Below are 25,760 nucleotides of genomic sequence, written 5' to 3' on the forward strand. Positions count from 1 at the left end.
ATTAAGCAGAGAATACAGACCTAAAATTGTGAAAGGTTGTGATACCTGACCAACGGCTGCAGGAGAAATCAAATAGGCATGTCAGATTGGTAAATTATTGTTTACATTGCTAAAGGTAGGGTGATATTTATCTATGATCTATGACTTAATATCGCTCGTCCATGGCTTATTAAGGGGTTGTGTCACCGATGAACTTGAGTTTATTCCCCAACTTGATTTATTTATCAGAAACTACTTAACAAATTTGATCAGTAAACCGAGTTTGAAGATAAACTCGTTTTAACTTCGTTGGTCCCAGTGCTTGCAAATACTAAATACAGAACCCGTTTGTGTTCCCATCTATGGTCTAAGACCAGACCAATCAGAAGAAGTTTCATTATCACGTGATCTTGACTTCTCTGTTGGATAAAAAACACATTCCTTTTAGTATGCTTATCGTTTTAATTTGGATAATTTCGATCGTAAATTAAAGGAAACACCTGATTTTAGTACTTTTAACAAGATAGAGTACATGTGAATCGAGTTCTTACGCCGAGTAGTATACCTACAGCTTAAACTCCTCCTGCCGTTAAAATGGAGATTCTGATGGACACTTGAATCCCACGTCTAATTTGAAACTAAAGGTATACTGGCGGCTAACTAGGTAAGGGAGTGTAAACCGAACTGGATAAGTAATGGGTTAATTTCATAAATCTTGAATGTTAAGTCATAGATCATAGATTAGCACAAACCCACCTTAATCCGGTTCTTCCAGGTTTGTGGGAATAATACCATTAATTAAAGTATCACTGTTTTACGGCGCGGAAAAGGCGTCATTTTTATCCGCGGAATAGAAAAAAACGTATTATCGGAAAATCGCAATCATTTTGCAGTTATAATTCAATGTTTTTCAATTATTTTTTAGTAATCACGGAGGTTCCGTGATTGCTAAAAGTAGAATTTGCCTGTAATGTAGTAAAACTCCTCTTCTTCTATGGAAACGACCGATTAAAAGGAAACTTCGTGTTTGATAACTTTTTTAAAATTGTAAATTGATTCGTTTAGGTTAGACGGACAGATAAAATCTCTGTGGAACGAGCTGCAATCGGCGATGATTCGAATTTTTGGATTATGGGACTCTAATCTTTAGACTCTAAATTTCAGCACTTACAGGCTTTTAATTGACAGATGAATCTGGAGCTTTTGGCTCATATTCAAAAATATAAAATTCTTGCCTTCCAAAATGTCTATTGTTGACACTTTTAATTCATGCTAGTTACACGTGTCGTATCGCTCACGGATGCATGGTCACCCAACCTTTTGCCAATCCTCCGTCTTGCCTTTGCATTGTCACATCTATCGAATTTCGATGTCGTGATTATTTCGATTAGACAGCAGCCAGCAACAGCTGAGAAGTCTAGCTGGCACCTGTTCAGCAGTCCATCAAACCGACGACTATTTTTCTTTTTCGGATTATGAAAGCTAATTAAACCGAATTTCCTGGTGAACTAGCATTTTCCATTAGGACTGATCGAGAGTAATTGCCGACGATTTGTCGTGAGTGGTCATTGTTAGGTCTGTCGTGTCCGACGCTAGGTATTTCGGTTGTTGCTCTAGTTTTGTTATTCGGGACACTTGTAATGAACGTCTAGCTTGACACTATTATCGCATGAATTATGGTGCATTTGGAAGCTATTATTAATAAAGTTTTGGTTTTAAACATTGTACAATAAAGCCTTGAATTACAAGCGCGAGGTGTTTGAAGAAAATATAAAACACTGAAATATATTTATTAATGATACTATCAAGTCAAATTCTGGTGGCTCGTAAAGTAATAAATACGATTAGTATTAATACATGCAATGCGGTGCTACCCAGTTTCAATATAGTCGAAATTTATTAGTTTACAAGGTTGTATGATAATTATTGTTTTAGCCTTAAAGGCGGCAGGTTTACACATATTTAACGATAATAAAGAATGTCGCTTTAAGTGCCGACTACCGCTTATGAAAATTGTTATTTTAATTTTATTTTAATAGCAAACGCGCTATTGTGGCGCTTTATAGTATTTTACGCAAGTTCTCTCTTTTTAGTTTGCTTACCAAATTAGAGTTATGATGTGTGGTGGTAAATATGTATGTTTACTATTGGCGGTATCTCGTGGCTAATTGTCTGATCTTGCCGACATTAAAACTGATAGAAAACAAAGTTCAACGACATTTCTGCATTTAAATAGACGGCGCAACAAATTTCTCTCCCTGGTTTCATCAAAGTATTGTGAAATGAGACAATATTGTACAAAGGCCGGTAGGATATTATGAGTAATGCTAAATGAGCAGATGACTTGTGCTCTTCAAGAAGAGGATAATAAACAAGTTATAGGACGTCCTTTTCTGGCTATTGCTCTGACTTAGCATTTAGATAGCGTGATGATGCTAGCAAATTTTAGAGCTTAGTCAGTTCGGTCCAAATTCGTCGGCAGAGGGTGTCCCATCTTAAAATAGTTACCACTAGACTATTCTGGCCGCAGGTGCTAGCTTATTAACTCCTCCAGTATCTTATTAGCTTGAAAACCAAGCTAGTTCTATTTCTACAAAGTTGGCGATATTAGTTTTTTCCTAGTTTAGTCCCGGTAGCGACTCAAATGTGAATATCTCGTAAACTCTAGGAGCTGTAGAAAAGCTATTGTGAATAATTTTTAAATTTTAATATCTACGTTTCGGCGACGAATTCTCGATATCTTGTAAACTATACTTGAACTGGTAGTTTGATGGAAGATTAATTCCACGGGAATCGGCCGATTTTCTGTCGTTCTTACTTGTTGCCATGGAAATGGTCCTATTAGCAAATCTTCTAACCACCAAAACATTGAGCACTTCAGCAATTTGGCACTTAGCAAACTGCAGCGTTACTTCAATTTACCTAACTATCGGTTTTTTGTTTCAGGTAAGACTCCCACCACCATGACCGTTTCTAGCTAAAGCAACATATCCGATCAGGTAACCAAATGCATCTCTCGATTTTTTTCACCAGCTACCTATCTTTCATATAATTTAACATAAAGAACTTTGACACCTCTGAAATATAATCCAACATCGCTACACTCCCGCATCGCGGAACAAAAAAGGTACAACTTGATTTACGTTGATTGACACAACGTGTTCCTCTCAAAGAATGACAGCTCTTGTCTCCACACTTTCATCATGACTCGCTGAATACCACAAGAACAAGAAGACTAGAATCTCAGGTATAAAAGGCCGTTTTAGGGACCCAATTCTTGAAGTTTGTACCTTAAATTCCCTTTCAGAACAAAATCAAATTTCTTTATGGAAATCACTAACAGCTCTACCCAATCGATATTAAATAATTTTTTTCAAGAATTTAGATTTAATATTGGTAACGTCATTGGGTAATGGGATAGTTTAATGTGCATCTGGGTTAGAGAATAGCGTCCCATTGGAAAAGCATTAAAGGCGATTGTCAGATATTACAAGATACTTTGAGAGACTTTTGAATAAGTCGTCGGTCGATTGATTGAGTTTCATTTAATTGTTGTTTTCGAAGAACTATTGACAACCCAGCGTGGAAATAATTGAAGACTTCGGTCTTTGCAAATTCGTTCGCTATCTTAGGTCAGTAAACTATCTCACTATTAATTTTTCACCTTCGACGTGTCCGTCATCCGCGTTTATAAGTCCATTGAGGATGGTGATTGGTCGCACGATTCGCAATACCGGGAACTAATTGTCCCAGGTGTATGGCACTATTCTTCAACAAAGCCCATGACAGGACGTTGCTGATAAGACATTAGATAGGAGAAGAACGCCGGCATAAATACGGGTCCTCGTGAGATACGGTACACAGAGGCTGAAAGGCGAATACCTTATGCCACCGAGAAGAATGCCTTATAGGAGAAATATGCGCTCAAATGAAAGACAATAGGGCATAAATTGTTGCAGTTGCCACTGTCCGACTGAGAGGTCGTTTTATCGTTGAGTTTAGGGGATAGGGTGCATGAAAACGCTACGGGATGGACACAGTAACTAGTCTTCATCACCTTATCCGAATGGATTTTTATGCACATTTGGTAAGCACTCGAGGAAGCTTCACGTTATTTTTAACTTCATTAAAATTCACAACACCACGAAGGGAGTATAACCAATCTGTGGTACAAAAGTATGGAAACCAAAGTAAGCGTGTTACCAGACTGAACTCTTCACATGCGCTCAAACATCTCACTTGAGTCCGGTTCAATTCTATTTCTGTCAATGGCATTTTCCTCAAACTCGTCTCTTCTTCCTATTTATCCAATTATCCTTCCCCTACTTAGCAATCTTAGGCAAAATTTACGATTTTTCCAACGTGATTTTCAGCCAGCTTGCAGCAATAAATCGCATTTAGCAGAAATTTTCATTTTAAAGAGATTGTCATATAAACCTATAAAGCATCGGACACTTTATTTTTGAGATACAGCTAGAGTGGTCAAGTTTTAGATATATTCTTAAAATGTTTTTTCTCAGATTCCTAAAGTTTTTGAAGTATTTGAATCAAACTCGGACTCGGAGTTAGTTTCCATCCGCTCTTTACATACACTGATAAGTCTAGAGAGTTGGAAAATTTGTAAAACACATTTTAATCGCTACCAATTGGAAAAAGAATCGTCATTTACTTAGTGAAAGGGCAAATTCGTTCATCTGCATTCATTAGCTTGTTTCATGGCCCCGTCTTTGACTCGGCTGTCAATATGGCTATGACAATACACTTGCAGCCTTTTCGTGTGGCAAAACCAAATCACCTTGCCGGTCATACCTTACTTACGTGAGGTTTAAGTAACCTGTAGAAAACTGTACGTATTGTTTTTTTATTGTCTAAATACAAGGAGAATACGCATTTGGCAAGTCCGTGGCCGGTTTCAAAAATGTACAGAACGTGAAAATTAGTACATTTTAAAAACATCGATCTCAATGAACTGTCGAATTTTCGATTATAGACATAAATTATCAGGTTGGCATGGTACAAACTAGGAAAATAAAATCTGTAGTAAATATATTAGAACCTCTTATTGCCCTGCCAAGGAAAAGCAGAACAGGGCAGCGAGAGATAACCTAAATAAAGGTATAAACGAAAGCCTTGATGTTGATGCGCTCTAACGAGTGAGGGTTGACAAGTAATAAGAAGACTATCAGCCTGGGTAGATGGCGAGGGGTGCGTGGGGGGCGAAAAGGGGGTGACGGATGAGTGACAGGGCTCATTGTGGCCTCGTTTTGACTGACGAACGGCTGAATCGCTTTGTTAAGACATCTCAGCGTTGCCGCCTTGAATTTTATTTTTAAGAAATAAGAATTATTTGCGTTTCGTGAGGCTCTAATATATGCTAAAATCACGTAATGAGCTGTATTTTCTAGAAATAAACATTTGAGATGCATCAAAACCAATGTCGGAAATTCGTCGTTGGATGACTCGATAACCCTCCTCTAGACACATATGCGGATAATCCAAGCTGTTCACATACCTAGCCTATGTGTACGCAGTTTATGAGCTATGTTCGATTTCTCATACAGCTCTACTTGAAAATGTTCGTTTGGACAATTTTGGCGACTAATTTAATTTTGCCCACAATTGGATTATGGCAACGTAGCGGTCTTTGGCACACTAACATTGCAATATTCTCTCGTCGGTGTGATGAACAAGTAGACAGGTGAAAAGATGAGAGCTTTTTAGTTGAAGTAAAATTAGCGTGCAATTCTTTGTTTCTTCATATATTGTTCTGTCAGTGTGCGAAAATAATGAAAGAGACATGGTCATGCGATATCGCGGAAACTTTTTTAAATGTGCATGTACGATTTCAGCCGCATAAATTCGATACAATATGATTTTCTCTCTCATCCTAGATACTTCGATACAGTGCCAATTTATTATATTGTACATTGCACGTACCTACCTCAGGTACTCTGGTTAACTTATTCAGGCGGCATAACTATTATAATTAGATAAGTAAAGATTTATTATTTCCTTCGGCCAATCACGCCACATTTCTATTACATATCACACGTGTATTTCAGATATTTTAATTCTCCGTAAACTTGGTTTACGTGTTATAAATGAGTGGTCAGATTAGAATCATTGGCAGTCGTTTATTTGAGGTGGAGTTTTGGCACTAGAGTTGGCATTGTATTTTATTTCATTGTAGTATTTTATATTTAAATTGTTACCTCACAATTTAGAGTTGCCTAAGAGGTGAGGGACCAGTATACGTGATAACAGGGGCGCTGCCAAATTTCCGAGCTATTTTATTTAATAAATCGAATTTCGGAACATTTTGAATGAATAATGTGAATAATCGCCTTCACTACGATGACGTTGTTGACACCCATTTCAATATTAAAAAAAACTTATCACCAAATTCACGTTGCTGTCCGTCTGTCCTTGTAGTTGATAATGGATGAGCTAGGAGATCGACATCTTTGCCAAATGCTGATAATTTTTCCCTGCTAGGAATATACAGGAAGGCCTAATGCATGTAGTAGAAAAACTTGTATCGTGCATTTGGCATGGAGAAATACTGCTGCTTTGCAAGCAAATTATAGGAATTGAGAAGTTGCCGCAGAATGTTTAACCAGTATGGAGACTCCTATTGAATTACTTCGGATATTTTTGAATTTGATCGCCAACTTCAACAACGACCGAACCTGCGACATACATACGTGACATAAAGTGGCAGTTAACACTTTGGACATATATATAAATATAATATATAAAATGAAATTTACCTATAATTTACAATTTTTTCACTCCGTATCGGCCAGTAATAATTGGCACCATTGTTTCTGGGACATCCTGTGGGGTTATCTAACACCGCCTGTATAAATAGCTTTTGACGCTTTTTTGGTTGTCCTTAATCCGTCCTTGGCACCGGAAAACCATTATTTTCAGTAGCACTACCTGCATAGGTAAATGCTAGGCAAGACACTCTAAATCTCTGAATCGCAACGACTCATTACAATGCGAAAAAGGCAGCGTTTAATTGCATTCTGAGGCGCCAACCCATCAGGCCATCAGACGTTACGTGCCCGAAACCTGCACTCCTGCAATGGATGGATTGCAGCTACACGATTGACATACATGTGTGGGTGGTTGCCGACCCTGTTGCATATTAATGGCTTCGGAATTTAATTTATTACCAGCAATTCCACCTGCATAATCTCGTTTGTCCGTTTGACCTGATGATGAATTTTCCTGCCAACTTTCCGTTCAGGAAAAAGTCAGGGATATCGCAAGGGTCACCCAATACTTCCAAAGCAAGCGATATCAGATTGCCGTTAATGAATGTGCGAGAGAGAGAAAGAAAGAGAAAGAGACAGATATAGAGAAAGACAGAAATAGAGGGGGGAGGGAGGGAGAGAGAGAGAGAGAGAGAGAGCATTAACTGCGACGATTCGGATCTTTCGCCAATTTATAGAATCGTCTGTGAGATCCTTGTTCGTGGCCGCTGGGCTGCTTCTGACTTGGATTCTTCGTGTAAACGGCCCCAAACATGAACAATTTGTTGATAACATCGTTGAAGAACGAGCTTCTGCGGTATCTGCGAAAGTTTTTTGTTCGCCGTTGCAATAGCTCACATGCAGATCGATTAAAATTGCTCTGGACACGGTTTTTTGATCTCGTTTACTTGTTGTTTATGAGATTCTTATGCCTCTAGGCAGGACTAGGACTCGGCAGATATCTAATTCTATCATCACTTGATTCACTTTAAAGCAAAACGTTCAGTAAAAAATGTATTATAGATTCCAGTTGGTCCCATTAGTTCGCGTTCATTACTTGTTACAGTTTGTTGCTAATGATGAAATGATAAATGTTTCTACGTCTGGGTGTCTTCTATGATTCGAAAAAAGTGAATGAAAGTTCTGATACGGCTAAAGTTCGATAACGAATACAATGGCCAAGTCATGTTGAATTTGTCCGGATATTTTTTAATATGGCCGTCAATTTAAATCGTGACAAAATGAGTAATATGTGACGTAAATGACAATGATAGCTGACACGTGGAAACTGTTTTCTGATAAGAGGAAACCAATGTGACACGGATCTATAAAAAATTCTACTCGTGCAAATAAAATGTTTGTTATTATGCTGGAAGGAATATTGGAATAAATTCAAATAGTTTAGTTACAAAGGGCTAATACCATCCATTTTATATATACCAATTGTGGCCTAGGTAAAAAAAAAATCAGAAAAATCTGTTTATTTATTCTTATAGTAATATCAATATTAATATATACGAAAATAATTCGATACAATACAGGCACATTATATCTTTATATGAATCAATCTCAAAAACTTCAAGAATATCTTAACCAGTAAAAATAGCTTTTTTTTAGCTTACTTCTCGTCTTTTGACTTCTTCTTTTGTGCCCTTAGCACTTTTCTCTTGTTCAGTAATAAATTAATTAAATGAATAAAGTAACATTCTATAGAATTAGTTTCTTTATCGACAGTTCCCCAAAGCTCGTTTCGCTCACTAATTCTCACTGTGTAATTTACTAAATTTAAACAATGGATCGCCAGGACATTCTGTTCTACCTACTATGTAATTACGTTTGAATCCCGTATATTTCTGAATAAATGTTATAAATGTGATTAATCTATAAAAGACTATATACGATATCGTCAAAAATCAAAATTATTTTGATGTTTGGGTTTATATGATTTGTTTCAAACTAATTAGAGAGCAACTATACGGCTAAAACCTTCGAGTTAGTTAAAGTGAGTTCAGGTCATCACAAATTCCACTACGATTTTTACCTGTTAGTCAGTTTAGCTACCGATAATGAAATAATTATTCAGCTAAACGCAAGACGCAACAAAGTTAGGATAAACCAACAGGAGGCCGAGAAAAAGCATTATACTCGTACACAACTCGTAATTAAAGGCATGTTAAGTACTTCAACCGCCAAAATTACTGACCTCGCCTGCAGCTCGATTGCAAACTTTCGTTTCGCTCGTAACATGCTTTGTACTATTCTAGTAATGTAATAGATTATTACACGAACGCTAGTGGTAAAGCGCTACTTTCATCGCCCAAATGAGTGTGGCATTATGTGTGGTATTTATGTCTATTAAACCCACTTTACTTCAGCCCCTCATCCCCACATTCACTTAAAATGATGTTTTTGTTAGTTGGCGCAACCTGTCGGAAGTAAATTATGTTTTTCGAATGGTTCTTAAGTTAGATATAATAGATACCTCGGTAAGTGTACCAAAACGAATTAATCGTACTTAATCTTTGAGAAGTTATAAGGCTCTCAAAAAGTCGGTTTTCATTATATTTCATCTGCATTAAATTTTAAGTAATGTACTTTATATAGGGACCCTAGCAACGATTATAAATCTGGATTAACCTGAACTAAGGTTGTAAAAGTTAGGATCCACAAAACTCTTAAGTGAGTTTACCTTCACGTTAATCTGCATTAAAATACCATTGTTTGCAGTTATTACAATGACTACATCCAACTCATACCGACATAAATGGAGTTGCAGGCCTTAAAATTGTCCAAAAAGCTTACTAAAATTCGCGTTAGTTCAAATCTGAAAGAAACTTTTTTGTGTCTGAAATAAATTTCTCCATAATGTTTTTCGCCAGTGCGGCTTAAAATCTAAAAATATTTCTGGGCCTTCTGGAGGACGAAGCAATTTTTGAGGTTCAGAAAATTTCGGTTTGCTTCAACATGTTTTATGCATTAGTCCAAAAAAAGAACCCTTTTAGGAGATGTCGCCTTTGGTGCCGGATGCTACCGCTTCTCTGTAGGCAGAAAAGTAAAGTTAGTTCTCAGGTAAGAGAAACGCTACTAGTAGAAGAAAAGTCTTTTGTTTCCAAATATCTACTATCAAAAATTTGCCTGTTCTTTACGAATTACGAAGGATGTTAATGGGTAAAATTTTGACCAAAATATATGTAAAGCCAACAGGAATAAAAAGAACGTGGAAAACGGACCAACAAGCCACAAGATCAGTTCTCGTTTCTCGTTAACGGTAGCGCTGTCGTCGCATAAACTCGTACACACACGAACGAACATATCTATAACAAATCAAGGCTTGACGATAAAAAAAAACCAACGTTGAATTCCTGCTACCCGGCAGCAGCGAAAGGCGGAGTGAATCCTGCAACATCTGACCAATGACTCGACGAAGCGACTCACCATGTAGATACAACTGCTTAACGATACTAATTACTTTGATTTATGTTCGTATTGTTCATTGTTGTAACGAGAACGCCCTCTTTTGGAACGCGCTGGAAGGAGGTAGGATTCTGTGAGGAGGGGGTGTGGGGGGTGGAGGGGGAATTGCTGCTGTTCTGGTTTGGTTATTGGGGTTGTTAGTGCGTCCCTTACATAATTTATTATTATTATTATTTTATGTAAGTTAAATATAAAAATCGAATGTGATGTTTTTGCTTTAGTTTGGAAATGTTTTATCTCCTATGAGTTTTTGGTTGCTTCCTGATGCCGTACTCAGGCAAAAATCTATATGCTCAATGTGCTGATAAAAAAATAAACAAGTTTATAGGGTAAATGTTTGTCTTTACCTGTCGTAGGTTGCCGGCCGCACGAGAGTGGGGGAGATCTAGACAACAAACAACAATTTTACGACACGGCTGGCCTTATCTCAATTCATATAAAAAGTGTCTTTATAATTCCTCACAGTTCAAGTTTTTTAACAGTAAAGTTAGTGCTTCTTTACTGAGTAATAGTGTGTTGTTCCTGAACATTAATTTCTCATTAACTTCGAATCGAAAAGATTTTCCTCGTCCTAACTATTTCAATTAATCTGAATTAGAACAGTAAGTAGGTCCAAATTTCTTATTTAAGTACTTATTGTTACTTAGGGTGTTTCCTAATTGATGGCAAAAAATTTAAGGGCTTATTTCTTGTTCAGAAACTTTTTCGTATAAACATGGGATCTAAGCGGATTCGCTTCCGAGATACAAGGCGTTTTTTTTTATAGCCGCCAGAATTTATGAGACATTTAGAAATAGGGTGAGAAATTTGGTGTATAGGGCGGCATAACTAGATTTATTTGCTGAAATAGTCCGCTATACAAGAATCTCTGAACGAGGCAAATAAATGATAAAAATGTGTTTTCTTAAATACTACTTTCGTTAATTATAAAAGTTTCCCAGGGCTAATTAATCGCAATATATAATTTAGTTTAACATATCTTTTGTAATCATCCACAGTGAAGTGATAATTGCCCTTTCACATCCTGCGGATCTCGCAGAATATTATTACAAGTATTATTTGGAAAAATGACTGCAAACCCTACGAAATATGTGTGTTGCCTTTTGGGCGCCAACCTGACTTGACAACGTTTTAGCATTTGGGTTAATTTTTTTAGTTCAATAATTTGAGCAGTCAATGCCGATGATGATAGAAGCGCAAGGGACGTGTTTTCGATTTTTTTTCGACTATTTTTAATTTTTGCTGTTTTTTCACTTTATTTCATAAAATAAATTTTAAAAAGTCCTTTTGAAACCATCTAACAACCCTTGCCCGTAAAAAAGCAGCGCAATACACCGAACATCAAGGACTCAAAATTTGTATTTAAGGAAGTAGGGCCTTATTTGCAAAAATTAAATTAATGTCTAAATTGTCTGGCCCTGCCCTGTAGTTGACAACTTCCAATGGAAAAAATTAGGGATAAGTACTGTCTCGATATAAACATTTTTTATTGTTTTCTTCTGCCTCTTCTACTTCCTTATTTTGCCAGTCACGACGGACCAGAAATTGTATCTATCTTTGACGAAAACGTGATTAATATTGCTTCATTCACGTGGGCAAAAGATCTGGTTTTTTATAGCGCTAAAAAGAATATTTTATCGATCCCCTGAATATTTATTTGGTGGTAAAGTGACATGATTGGCTCAAGGGCGAATGTATTTAAGAGTGAGAGCTTTTTTTTTCTGTTAAAATTTTTTTAATGTATTTAGTTGTCCTTTAACAAGTTGATGTGAAATGACTAAGTGGAGAGCATCTCCGGTTTTTGCCTCAGCTTAGTTCAACCTAATATTTGCCGGTGTAGGCTCTACCTTCTGAACCACTTGAATTTTCCCACAAATACGTTATATGTATGTATAGCAATATTTTTACATCGTACACAATTCATTCACGAATGGTTGGCAATTTAAATGGTTAAATTCGTTCGAAACTAATCGCTAAACTTTTCAACGACATCTAAACTTCTCGTTATCAGTCCAGAAAATCCAATTCCCTCGTTTGTTTCCCTTAATGACTACCAACCCCGCTGATTGACAACCAAATGAAAATCTGATTCATTGTCTCGTCATCGCCTTTGTCTTTTAGACTGTTCATTATAAACTTTCTTTCGTACTTACGAGGAACTTGCTCTATCAGCCTCTGAGACTATTAATATTTTACTTGTCCTTTGTTTTTGTGTTTCTCTGTCCTATTCTAGGTATGGAACGCGAAACGTCTTAGTCGTCGTTTTTATTGTTAGGGAGACATTCAAACTAACTGAGTTTGAAAGTAATAGTTTCAAATGGTCTGAAGTAATCGGGCTCGTAAATTGGAAAATTAAGGATTCGGTGATGGCGGCAAAACAACAGCTGCAAGATGGGCCTCGAGGAGTCGTCATCTTGCAAAGTTGAAAATTATGCATACTTGGAGATGTTACATGTGTACGTTTGCTTCAGAAGCAAAACCCAAGATATTTCAAGTTTTGTACTTCTTCCATTTGCAATATGCAACGTAATCTTCAGTACTTATCCTGAATAAAGTTCTTAAAGGAAAGTATGACTGATGATATGGGTTCATAATAAACTGGACTACATTAATAAAGATTAATATACAACGTAGCGCAGAAATACTAAATCACTCAACTAGTGACATCTGCTGCTCGCCTTGAACTATCACGTTTTTCATCGTCGCCATTGCTTGGAGGACGTATATACCAGGTGTTGCCCATAATTGATGGTGCAGGATATTTATTGCTGCTTATGTTTCGTTTTAACCAGGAGCATTCCTATTATTACTCACCTGAACCGAACCAACACGCATATTTTAGGCATTCTTTGTTTCATTTCCTTCGGTAGCCTTTCACTTCGTCTCCAAAAATACCTTTGTCTAGTCAAACTAAACTAATTGCAGTGCCCATTTATTTCCAGTTGAATTAAAGCAAATTAAAATATCTCTACGTCATAGAGCCTCTCGCCAATAAATAAAACACTAAAACGAAAAGTGCGATAAATCTCCCTTTTTCTCATCCGAGCTTTATCAAAGACGCAAGCAGCCGTGTTTCATATTGAAATATGGAAGCTTACATCCTGCTTTTTAATGTGTCCGTACCTCGGGTTCTGTTGCAAATTACCAGCCGAAGTTATTTCGCTGATAACATAATTCACTTAACCCAGCCCTTCCACCCCGATATTTTGCAAAATATCCTAATTTCCCTTTATTATTGTTTCAGGGGAAGGCGGGGAGGAAGGCTCACCAGAAGAAGGTGACGACAAACAGGAGGCAGAGGAGGAGACAGGCTCCATAACTCCCACCTCGACGTCTCCTCCTCCCATCGGTGAAGAAGGACAGTCTCCCCCACCTGGCGATGTCCCTTCTCCAACTAGTCCCAGAAGCATTAATGACGATTCTACTCTAATTAGGTAAATTATCTTGACATCGCAACTGTCGGAGCCGAGGGTAATTGTACTGTTTGTTTCAGAGAATCAAATTCGAGGTGCCACTCCCGCGGCTCAACAGAATCCCAATCCTTTTCCAGGTACCATTCTGAAGAAAGCGAAAGAATGTTGGCAGAACGAGCAGCTCTCCTGCACAGCGCTACGTTAAGTCCCGTGGGAGTCGCGCTTCCTCCTTCCATTCCAGCAGCGTTACTCCCTTCTCAAAGTGCCGCTATGGCCGCCTACCTCAACGCAGCGGCGGCCGCTGCAGTGCAGTCTCATCGCTTGATGATGACTTCACCTCTTCCCGGAGGATTTACCAGAGCGCCAGTATCTCCCCTAATAAGTTCCACATCGAGCCCTCCAGGATTATTAGTACCTCATGCTAACGATCTTTCTCCAAATGCTGAAGGAATCTTGGATTTCAGCAGAAGGAGCAAGTCGGGAGACGAAAGTGATAGTGATGCTGTTAACTTGTGTAAACCGGGCACTCCTCCCGCTACCGAGGGCGGTAGCGCTCCATTAGATTTATCGGTAAGCAGCAGAAAAAGGAGTTCTGACGATAGCACTTCTTTGCATCAGCCTCCACATCGGAAACCGAAGATGGAGTTTAAGCCGACAATTCCTCCGTGGCCTCCAGGGTTGGGAGCACAACATTTGCCATATTTTGCGGCTGCTGTCGCTGCTGCAGGACTTTCGCCGAAAGCGAATCCTGCGGATTTATGGAACGGCAAAATTAAATCTGCTCCTCCGGTTCCGAGTGAAGCAACCAAGGCGTTAGAGAAGATGAGCGAACTAAGCAAAATTGGTGGTGAAGATTTGTTTAGAAACATGAGCAGTAGCGTGCCCGGAAATTCTACAAGTAATAGGCACAGTGCCTGGCAAAGTCATTGGCTCAATAAAGGGGCGGAGCAAGCTAAAGACGTTTTAAAGTGCGTATGGTGCAAGCAGAGTTTCGCTAGTCTGGCTGCCTTGACCACTCATATGAAAGAGGCCAAACACTGTGGTGTTAACGTTCCCGTCCCTCCGATGCAATCAAACCCACTACCTTCCCAATCGCAAATGATAACGTCGCCTTCAAACACCAGCACTAGCACGTCCTCTAGCAGCTCCAACAAACCTAATCAATCTGACTTGAACATGTTGATCAAAGAAACAATGCCCCTGCCCAGGAAACTAGTGCGTGGACAGGACGTATGGCTGGGCAAGGGCGCTGAGCAAACCAGACAAATATTGAAATGTATGTGGTGTGGCCAAAGTTTCCGGTCCCTGGCCGAGATGACTAGTCACATGCAACAAACGCAACATTACACGAATATCATCTCACAGGAACAAATAATTTCGTGGAGGTCTCATGATGATGCCAAAGGAGGAGGTGGTGGAAGTTCTAGCGGGCAAACTCCGCCAGGTGGGGCCAGCAGCCATGTTAGTGCAGTACTAACCTGTAAAGTGTGTGATCAGGCTTTTAGTTCCTTGAAAGAGCTCAGCAATCATATGGTAAAGAACTCGCATTACAAGGAGCACATTATGAGGTCCATAACTGAGAGCGGGGGTAGAAGAAGGCAAACCAGAGAGAAACGAAAGAAGTCACTTCCTGTTAGGAAATTGTTAGAACTCGAGCGAGCGCAGCACGATTTTAAAAACGGTGAAAGCGGAGGAATATTGGACAAACTCCGAGATTCCGCCGGTGTTGGCAGAATTACCTGCGAGAAATGCGGCAACAAGATTGAGACCACTATGTTTGTGGATCATATTAGACAGTGTGTTGGAGGCATATCCAGTAATCAAAGAAATTTCCTTAAAAGTGCCCTAATGTCAAACAACGTGATATTACCTCCAGAAAGCCCTGATCGCAGCAAAATGAAAACTCCCTCGGATAAATCCCCATCCCCAACACAAAGGTCACCCTCAGTATCAGACGCCAGCACTAAAGAATTAAGCGCCCCTGTCGAAGCAAATAATGGATCCAGCCCCTCAGTTCTAAATGCCATAGAAAAACTCATTGAAAAGAGTTTTGACTCCCGATCGAGGCAAAATCCTGGATTCCCTGGCCCCGGACATACGCAAGCCCCCATGGGATCGAGCATCCTTAAAAGGTTGGGCATAGACGAGAGTGTTGACTATACTAAACCCCTTGTAGATGCACAAACTATGAACCTCCTCAGATCTTACCACCACCAGCAAAGCCATTACAGTCGTCGAGAACGAAGTGGGAGTGAGTCCAGTTCAATGTCCGAGCGGGGTAGCAGTCGGGTGGATTCTTTAACTCCGGAGAGGAAAATGGAACCTCCAGGGGTACCCTTAAGTAGCACTCCTAGATCCACGCCAGATATCAAGCGAGAGAAAAGCCCGTTTCCCGATAAAAATACAGAAAATACAGAACAGGTGACTGTTAAACGTGAAATTGAGGACGGGGATCAAACATCCGCATCTGATACGGACCTCACTGTAAAAGTTAAAAAGGAAAAGGAAGAATGTCCTGAAGATGAGCGGCATAGCTACCACAACAATGGAGATGTAAGTAAAGAAGACGAAGAAAAACGTAGAAGTCCTCAGGCCAGTACAAACGATCAAAGTCCATGTAGAAATTCAGCGGGCAGCCCTGCAAGCAGCGATCGTTCAGGAACACCACGCAGTACCACCAGTGAAAGGAAGAGCGAAGGAGGTAGCTTAGGAGCTCTAAGCTCAATGTTTGACAACTTATCAGGGGCCAACATTTCCGGTGATGGTCCCACGACCTCGGGAGGCAAGAAAGGCTCAAGCCACCCACTGGCAGCCTTGCAGAAACTGTGCGATAAGACTGAAACTCATACTAACAACAGGACGCATCCAGCAACTGTAACCTCGGCTTCAGTTCCTAGTACCACTTCAAGTGCTGCTAGTACCACCCCTGGAGCGATATTGGCCTTTAGCTGGGCTTGTAACGATGCAGTAGTGACCCCGGACTCGATAATGAAATGCGCTTTCTGTGACACCCCGTTCATCTCCAAGGGAGCCTACAGGCATCATTTGTCCAAAATGCACTTTGTCAAAGATGGTGTAATCCCAGATCCGGTGACGCTTAAATCGACGTCGGGGGCGTCGAGTAGTGGTAGCTCCGTGGGGGTTCCATTGAAAGGGACAACAGTGCTTCCTGGGGGTAGCGGTTCCATCGCCGCCCCGAAAAGTCCATCGAGTGGAGGAGGTTTTGAAGAAAGCCCACACTCGAAATTCCTCAAGTATACTGAACTGGCCAAACAGTTGTCCAGTAAATACGTGTAAATATTTTCGAAAACACATTCCTATTTTGTAAAAAGGGAGGTTGTAAATATAAATTTATTTGTGGATGTTTCAATGCCCTGGTTGTTAGTCTTGAAGGCATAAGCCCGCTCCTCCAGGCGGTATTTTGTGATGTTATCATATCGTAAAAGAGAAAAATGAAACCCAGTAGTAATATGATTGTAGTATAGTCGTGAAGGTTGTAAAAATTCTTTGCATTATGCAAAAAAATCTCAAGTGATTTTTATTGTTATACGAATTTTGAGTCACTGTGTATATATTGTATAAATCAGTATTTTATGAACTTTTCGCAATTTCGGGACGCCCAGTTAAAGTCAAATTTTCCCAGGGAAGGTTTCAAAATCGTTTTCTGTTTTGTGATATTTTGAGTGTTCATACTTATTATTATCTTATTGCGTAAGAAATTTTGAAGCTTTCTTAATCAGCGAATCTCATCCAATCCGTACTATATTTATTTTCGTGGTAGAAACATGAAGGGGGATTTATTATTAAATTTGACTTTAACCGACCGACAGTCTATTTTGAATGATAACTAAGATAACAAATTAGTTGTTGGTTTTAAACCGGAACTTCTAAAGTATTACAGAGACGTAGTGGTAAAACCTATTTTTATTGTTTAAGAAATAATGTGTTTTTGGAAAGAATACAAAATATTATAGTGTCTGGGTGCTCATTTTTGCAAGATTATTCACGCCTTTCTGGAGAAAATTTACGTTTTCACTCAATTATCCTCTTTCAAAGGAAATCAGCAAAGAGTCAACGATTATTATACGTTTGGAAAAATGAGTTTCCGGATCCTAGAACTTAGTATACGTATTTCGTAAATATCTCCTCTTCCATGAAATGTTTTAAGGAAAAACGACTATTTATCAATAAAAATATACTACACTGAATAATACAAAAGATGTATACGCATTAGCTAATAATCTCGGCAAAGCTCTTTTTATGTTATATTGAAAATTTTAAACTTATTTAATTATTTTGTTGTATTTGATCGCAAAAAGCTCAAATAAAATATATGTTAAAAATTATTGGTTTCATTTTCTCACCTTGTCACCCCGGCATATGCATATTTCACGATACGTTTTATATGCGAAATTATTTTCGGAACAAAATAATAGAAAACTACGAACAAACATCAATGGCGTTCGTAAAATTTTTCTATATATGTAAATGTCTTAAATGGAATCATGCCTCAAATTCGTTTGCTCTATTTAATGGTTCGTCTGTATGTGCCAATTTTAAATGTACCCAGACACCTCATACAATATACACCTTTTATGTACCATGCAACCGAACATCATAGATATTTCTGGGTTGGGTTCACCTTTCAAGTACCTTTACCAGCCTTAAAGCATGGGTAATTTCTTCTGTTGATTAGGGCTACCAGTGTAGTAACACTAAAGCAGCTATTGTTTGCATTTGAGTCGTGAGTCGACACTATCTTATGACTGAAAATAAATATTTATTATTCTGCATATTTGATGTGACGGCAGTGTAGAAAATTTCTCAGATTATATTTTGTCAGGTTGTTATTCGCCCTGGTTGCAGAGTAACGGATATTTTCGTTCGCATTTTTACGTGAGTGAATTATGTTTCTCCCTCAAATAATAGCTTTTGAGGCGTGAAAATACGCCGCAAAGTCATTGGTTTCAACAACTTTTATTTACTTTGAAAAATAATTTTGGGAAACTAAAAACTAGTTAAGCAACCTAAAATATCCTCAGCCAAAACTGTCTACAATGTTTACGCAGTCATCAATGATTGACTAAGCTACTTGTTGATATATCATATTGGGTATTTTTAGGTTCATACATACATACAGGGTATCTTCGAATTACGTGGCCAACATAATACCGCAGATTGTTTGAGTGAAAATAAGTCGATTTAACTAAACTTCCCTCAGTCCAAAAGTTGATAATTATGGAGCTACAGGGTGTTAAAGTTGAAAAAAAAATCACATTTTCTTTAATATCTTTCGATTTCTTTGAGTTAATTTCACTAAATTTCATATTTGAGGGTGTTTTAGGATACGAAATTCAAATTTATTAACGATTTAGTTGTTTCTTCTAGGGGGCGCCACAAGCGACCATTAGGACACATTTAAATCTCTGTAACTTTTTCGTGCCACGGTGTATATTATTTTGGTATTTAAAAATCTTTTTCCTTACCTTTTATACTTAGAAAAGGTATACTTTATTGATGTCGCTAGAAGCAACGGTTTTGGAGAAAAACGCATAATTCTAATGTGCTGCATATTTGCGTTAGCGCTTTTAAGTAAATAACTCAGTTGGCTATGTTTTTAATTGACATTTTAACACTTGAATTTGTTTCTCAAATGTCAGTTTTTTTATTTAGCCCTCAGTTTTTGTTGTCAGTTTCGCTTCTTGTTCCTGTAAATATCCATAAGTATGGCCAATAAATTCACTTATTCTGAAATGGTGGATATGCTGTTAGTTTATGGACTTTGCCGTTGTAATAGTCAAAAAAGTGTACCAGTTTACAAGGAAAAATATCCTTTCCGTAGAATTCCAAATCGGAAAACTTTTATTAATATTGAAAGGCGTCTCCGCGAAAATGGCAAGTTTGAACCTGGGCATGCAGATTCTGGACGCGGACGAACAATAAGTACAGTAGAAATGGAAGAAGAGGTTTTGGATGCTGTTCAAAGAAATCCAAAGGTCAGTACACGAGGTGTAGGACTGCAATTGGGAGTTTCGAAATCACTAGTTCATAAAGTTTTTCAAGAACAATTGTTGCACCCCTATCATATTCAAAAAGTTCAAGACCTACAATTGCCCGTGGATTCTGCTCAACGTTTAAATTTTTGTCGGTTTATAATCCACAAAAGAATCGAAAATCCAAATTTTAATAAGAAAATTTTGTTCGCAGATGAAGCTGTTTTTACTAGATACGGTATTTTTAATATGCATAATGAACATGTTTATGCTTATGAAAATCCTCACGAGACAACAGTGACTCATTATCAGCATCGACTTAAAGTAAATGTCTGGGCTGGAATAGTAGATAATTTTATTGTTGGTCCCTTTGTAATGCCAGATACGCTGAATGGTGATAACTACTTGAACTTTTTAGTACAAACTCTACCTATCTTATTAGAAGATTTGCCTTTACTCCTTCGTCGTGATCTTTGGTTTATGCATGATGGCGCATCTCCTCATTTTACTTTAAATGTAAGGCAACATTTAAATGAGGAATACCCACAACGTTGGATTGGAAGAGGAGGTGATGCACCTGTGAATTGGCCGGCTCGACCACCAGACTTGACACTCTGTGATTTTTTTTTATGGGGTGCCTTGAAATCAAAAGTTTATGCATCTTCAGTTCATACGCGACAAGAATTGTAGGCAACAATAATTCATGAAGTGGAATTATTGAAGAATACCCCTGAAATATTGTTTAGAGTACAATGTAATTTCTTAAAAAGGATGAACTTATGCATACAGGAAAATGGTAAACACTTTGAACATTTGTTATGATAGCAGATTAAATGAAAAAAAATTAAACCAACAATTTACATAAGTTAATTTAATTAATTAGTAAGTGTTATTCTCGCTTGTTGTTGTTTCTTTGTTAATTATTATTTTTGTTTTCTATTTAATAATATCTGATTTTGAAAACTTATTGTTATACCTTTACTAATAATTATTTTTGAAAAACTTAATTTTTTTTAACGGAAAATAATTTTAAGGTAATTTGCATGCATCATCAGGCTTAGATGCATTTTTCTCCAAAACCGTTGCTTCTAGCGATGTCAATAAAGTATACCTTTTCTAAGTATAAAAGGTAGGGAAAAAGGTTTTTAAATACCAAAATAATATACACCGTGGCACGAAAAAGTTACAGAGATTTAAATGTGTCCTAATGGTCGCTTGTAGCGCCCCCTAGAAGAAACAACTAAATCGTTAATAAATTTTAATTTCGTATCCTAAAACACCCTCAAATATGAAATTTCGTGATATTAACTCAAAGAAATCGAAAGATATTAAAGAAAATGTGATTTTTTTTTCAACTTTAACACCCTGTAGCTCCATAATTATCAACTTTTGGACTGAGGGAAGTTTAGTTAAATCGACTTATTTTCACTCAAACGATCTGCGGTATTATTTTGGCCACGTAATTCGAGGACACCCTGTATATCCGCTGAGATCGGACGTGAGAATAAAAAAATTCTCATGTTAGGCAAATTCTCATATGCGTATGTAGTGTATCTAAGGAGAGAAAATGCTTAAAATTAACATTATATTGAATTAATTGATGTTTCATTTTATTAGTTTTCATTACTTTCGATTTATCGTCTATTCCGCATTAAATAATTTTCCTCGATGTTAACTAAGGACACTGCTTACGGACTTAAATATTCAACAAAAGTGTTCGGTTTTTCCTGTGTAGAGAACTTTATCCGACCAGAAATTTTGAGCAATTCCTGGAAAATTGTACGGAATAATTGGTTTGACACAAACATAAATTTTTAATGTTCAGAGTAGTTCAAGTGTTGTTAGAACTAAAAATTGTGTCGGAATAACAATTCCCTCCGCTGGTTGCATCCGATGGTCCCGCTTCCTATCGAAATATCACTGAAAGGCAGTGGGTGCCTAGATATCACAAACCTCAAAATTCACTACAATCCAATCCAAAATAACCCGAACTAAGCTTATTTTCTTTCATGAAGTGAATTTTCTGAAGGCACCCGGCTTAGTGTGTGAGTCATTAATGATCGATTTCGTACACATTGAACAAATATTTAAATAGTCGGTCGACGAGAATAGAATTTTTACCATTTCTCCGTCGCGACAATATCGACTTTTTCTTCTCTAAGTGACAAAAATCTTGAACCAATCGTCTTGACGTAAGTAGACGCTGTATGACGCTGATGTAGAAACTAAAACAGAAAAAACAACTAAATTGACAAAAAATCTGATGCACTTGTTATCCTTTAATTTAAAATTTTCGTGAAGTTTTATAATAATAATTGTCCCACATGTTTAGTGCGTTTCTACTGTTCCGTACATTTTTTAATTGAAAGAGTGGCTGTAGCGTATACGTATCAGTGAGGAAATTCTTAACCAAGGGCATTTCTACCGTCCTTCTCATTCATACACAAAGCGATGAAAAATGATTTGGCCGGCATGAATAATAAATTTAAAGCCGTAAAAACCACACCTAGTGTTGTCACTAGTTATGTTTTATGTTCACTTCAACTTAAAACACGATTATTATTAATAACAGAAAGATATTAATTTAATTGTTTACACACGTTTTGTTGGGTTAATTGCCTAGTTACATTGGTGTTTTAACAATTTATTCCCTAGTTAGTTTTTCAAAACAGTTAAGTAATAGGCATGTTATAGGCGTGTATCAACCATGGATCTTGCGAGATTATCATAATCTCATAATAATTCAAATGTGATTCCTGTCGATTGTAGGAGATGGTAATTAATACGTTCAGGTTAGTTCAGTTGTGCAAGAAAAGTTCCATTGATATCAAACTAGGGAATTGCTCGTACGTTATAGAAAGCAAACAGGATATCAATCAATAATAAATTTCCAATTTTAAATGTTAAATCCAGTGGCGTCATTTAGGTAAGCTTACAAGCAGTTATTTCATTTTATATATGCATTAAGTGGGTTACTCTGAAGCTAACAAAAAGTGCATGCATTTTTAACAGACCGTACATCCATCACAGTGAACTGGCCCTGAAAATTAGAAACATCACAACATTTAACCCTCAAACCAGGCCAGACCCGGGCAAATACACAAAAGTTAAGGACCCTTTCGACTCATTCATAAATAATTCAGACATTGTGCATATTTGTTGTGAGTGTGCGTGCGGGCGGAAGTAGACATTTTACTACTCTACTGATGTCGTCATCTCATTTGGATTTCACACACTTTTCTAACTGGCAGCATTTTATGTCGTGTGTAAATGGCCGTAAAGTTCTCCTCAGGTAATTATGTTAGCTAAATAAATAAGCAGTTATCATTTTTGTCGGTGACATGGTGACGATTTTATTAGAGCACCAAATATACTGAACAGCCCTGGGGATATAACGGCAAGGGTCCTCTCTAGGCTTGCACTCGTGGGAAATAAAAAATGTACTGCTATGGCCGAACGATAATATAAATGCTTAGAGCTGTAAAAATCTCTAATATTGTAAATATTTAGATTTCAGTTTCATGACTGTTTTGTAGATCTTGATTCCGAACAAGACGTCTAAACGTTGTTTGTAATTACTGATCAGAGCAATAATTGTATTTAATAAAAAAAAAAGGTTCATTACGTATTAGTTTATTCAATAAGTATTTGCATTTTCATTATGTGTGAGTTTACCGTTCTGGTAAAAATTTGTATGTCATACGCTCTCTCACGTCGTTTTATTCCTTATGGAAGGATACGTTAGAAAATTGTCCAAAAAAAGTACCGAATTGATATCTATTCGTGGGTACTTTCCCAATGAATTACACAAACGCTAATAATTTTAGCGCTCTGCGTTATCTAAAGGGAGGTAGCGGGTCATTACCGTTGCTACTTGCATGTAAGGGATTATTCCCAAACACAATAATCCGCCTGGAACGTATGGAACATACACTCTCCCGAATATAAAATTAGGATCACTTGGAAAAATGCTCAGAGCTTGAATACCCAAATTTAAGAGGCACTTTTCCAGCTCAAGATAGCTGTTCTTCGAAATCGAACACGATCTTAAACAATAATCAAATGTGTCGATGGACGATCGACAAGAAACCGGCCTCGTGCCAAAAATTTAGAAAACTAGTTATCAGCATTTTTTGTTCTGTGCCTTTATCTGTCCATTGCAAATTCTACTAGTGGTTTCACTACCATTGTCATTTTGTCCTTTCGTTAAAATGCCGATAAATCCTGTCTTCGTGGCTATAGAAGATTTGTCGTGGACAGTGCGAAATTTCTAAGAACTGTGGAGTAAATCTATCTAGTGTACAACGAGAGTTTGAGCAGTATGAAGAGACCCAGCTGCTGATTCGAAGACCCGGATCACGACGAGGAAAAGGGCCACAAGATCTAGAGGTGACCGCTTTCTCGTTTCTATTGCTTTGAGCGGCCGAACCACCACCACATTTGTTCTTCAAACTCATCTACAAGAAGATGGCAAAGTCAACTTCTTGTAGATGGCAGTCGATCAGTTCAGATTCAGTCAAAAGGCAGTTGATCGTTCGGAGGCGGCTTCGTGCTGCTGAATTATCCTCTCGAACTAGAGCTACAGAGCCTCCGTTTTCTCGTGAACACACCGGGTTGCATCTTTGAATTGTGCACGAGAGCTCTTGGCTTGGACAGTAGAGGATTGAAGTTGCTTATTTTCCGATGAATCTCGATTTTGTCTTATAGACTCAAGCAGACTTGTGAGAGTATAGCGACGACCAGGCGAGAGCATTGTCCAAGCGTGTGTTGCTGTATGGCTTCCATTTGGGGGAGTCTCAGTTATGACGCGGGAAGGGCTTTTTTTTTAAGTTCGTACGCAGCTAGTCTTCATCCAAAATGGGACTCTGAATGCCTACAGGATCCTCACAGAGGTTCTACAAGACCATGTTGCACAGTTTATGGTTATTCTTCTAGAAAGCACAACCTTTATGTATGATAATGCACGATCCCACGCTGCTCGCATGGTTACCGTTTTTCTTGAATAGGTTTTGATCACGCCCTTTGGTTGGCCTGGTCGACACTCGGATTTGGGTCCGACAGAGCCTGTTTGATACGAGATAAAAGGACGGTTGCGGAGACATGTGCCAGCTTCTAAGGGCCCCAGAGAGCTTCGCGAAATGCAGGAGCAAAAGTGGGACAATCTTCCTCAGAATGTAATCCAAACCCTGATTCGAAGCGTGCCTCATCGTTTACAAGCTGTTGTCGCTGCTAGAGGGGAAAATACTCTGTACTGGAGTCTGCGAAAACTTTCATGTTCGGGATAAATGCACGTTTTTTTAATTTTATTACTTTTAATACATTTTTCAGCAAGAACAAAAATTCCTTTTCATTCGAACAATCACGACAAAATCACCGTCTAAAGTCAGTAAATTACGTTAGAGACGAATTTTTTTAAAATAAACTATTAACTATTAAATTAAATGGATAATACGAGGTGACTCTAACTTTACGCTCGAGAGTGTACTTATAAGAGAATGCGGCTTCACCTAATATGAAAACAATTCTTCATTCTTTTGTGACTAACAAAAAAGATCATAGCATTATTTCGTGGGGCTTGAGATTAAGAGAACTTCACAAAAATCAAAGAATAGAGGGAGCCTTAGTAACAAAAGGTCGATTTGTTTTGAGGTCCTTTACACGATGTTTCTCCCTCGCGTTGTGAATCATTTCGTATTTTGAGATTTTGAATAGCGACCGCTCTGTGATCGAACAACGCTGTTCATTTCAATCATTCATGCGAGCCTCAAACAGGATTATTAAAAGCAATAGGTATTATCTTAAAATTCGCAAATTATCCGAACGCATGGAAAATATTGATAAATTTGATATTGAGGTGTTTGGACAAATCTCTCAAAAGTACGACACGCCGATTGGATCTACTTCGAACCGTTGAGGTGCACTAGATCAGAAAAGTTGAAAATTTGATGACGTTGTGGGTTAGTGGGATTAATGGAAAAATGTTGGAATCGCTCAAACGCTTACAAAAATTATAGTATACAGGGAAAGAGTATATCTGTTTTTTAGTTGGTATCGTACGCTAAATGGTACGTGTTAGATATTTTTTGAGGCAGTAAGTCGTTTCCATGCATGTTGGTACTACGATCTGTTATAACTGAGCA

The 25,760-nt window shown here is 38.0% G+C and overlaps 1 protein-coding gene across 6 annotated transcripts in view; it reads left to right on the forward strand.

Annotated features, from left to right (window-relative positions):
• Positions 1–17,970, forward strand: part of tio (tiptop) — a 119,084-nt gene extending 101,114 nt beyond the window's left edge. For 3 of the 6 annotated variants that reach the window (XM_066282002.1, XM_066282006.1, XM_066282001.1), the window contains exons 2-3: positions 13,459–13,648; positions 13,708–17,970. In XM_066282002.1, coding sequence (XP_066138099.1) covers positions 13,459–13,648; positions 13,708–16,924 — 3,407 coding nt within the window. In that variant the 3' untranslated portion in view covers positions 16,925–17,970. Of the gene's footprint in view, positions 1–2,925; positions 2,979–13,458; positions 13,649–13,707 lie in introns of all 6 variants that reach the window. The other 3 variants (XM_066282004.1, XM_066282005.1, XM_066282003.1) reach the window with 2 other exon arrangements.
• The last annotated feature ends 7,790 nt before the right edge of the window (positions 17,971–25,760 follow it).

This window comes from Euwallacea fornicatus, chromosome 5 (assembly GCF_040115645.1).
Source record: "Euwallacea fornicatus isolate EFF26 chromosome 5, ASM4011564v1, whole genome shotgun sequence".
In the NCBI taxonomy this organism is placed as follows: domain Eukaryota; kingdom Metazoa; phylum Arthropoda; class Insecta; order Coleoptera; family Curculionidae; genus Euwallacea; species Euwallacea fornicatus.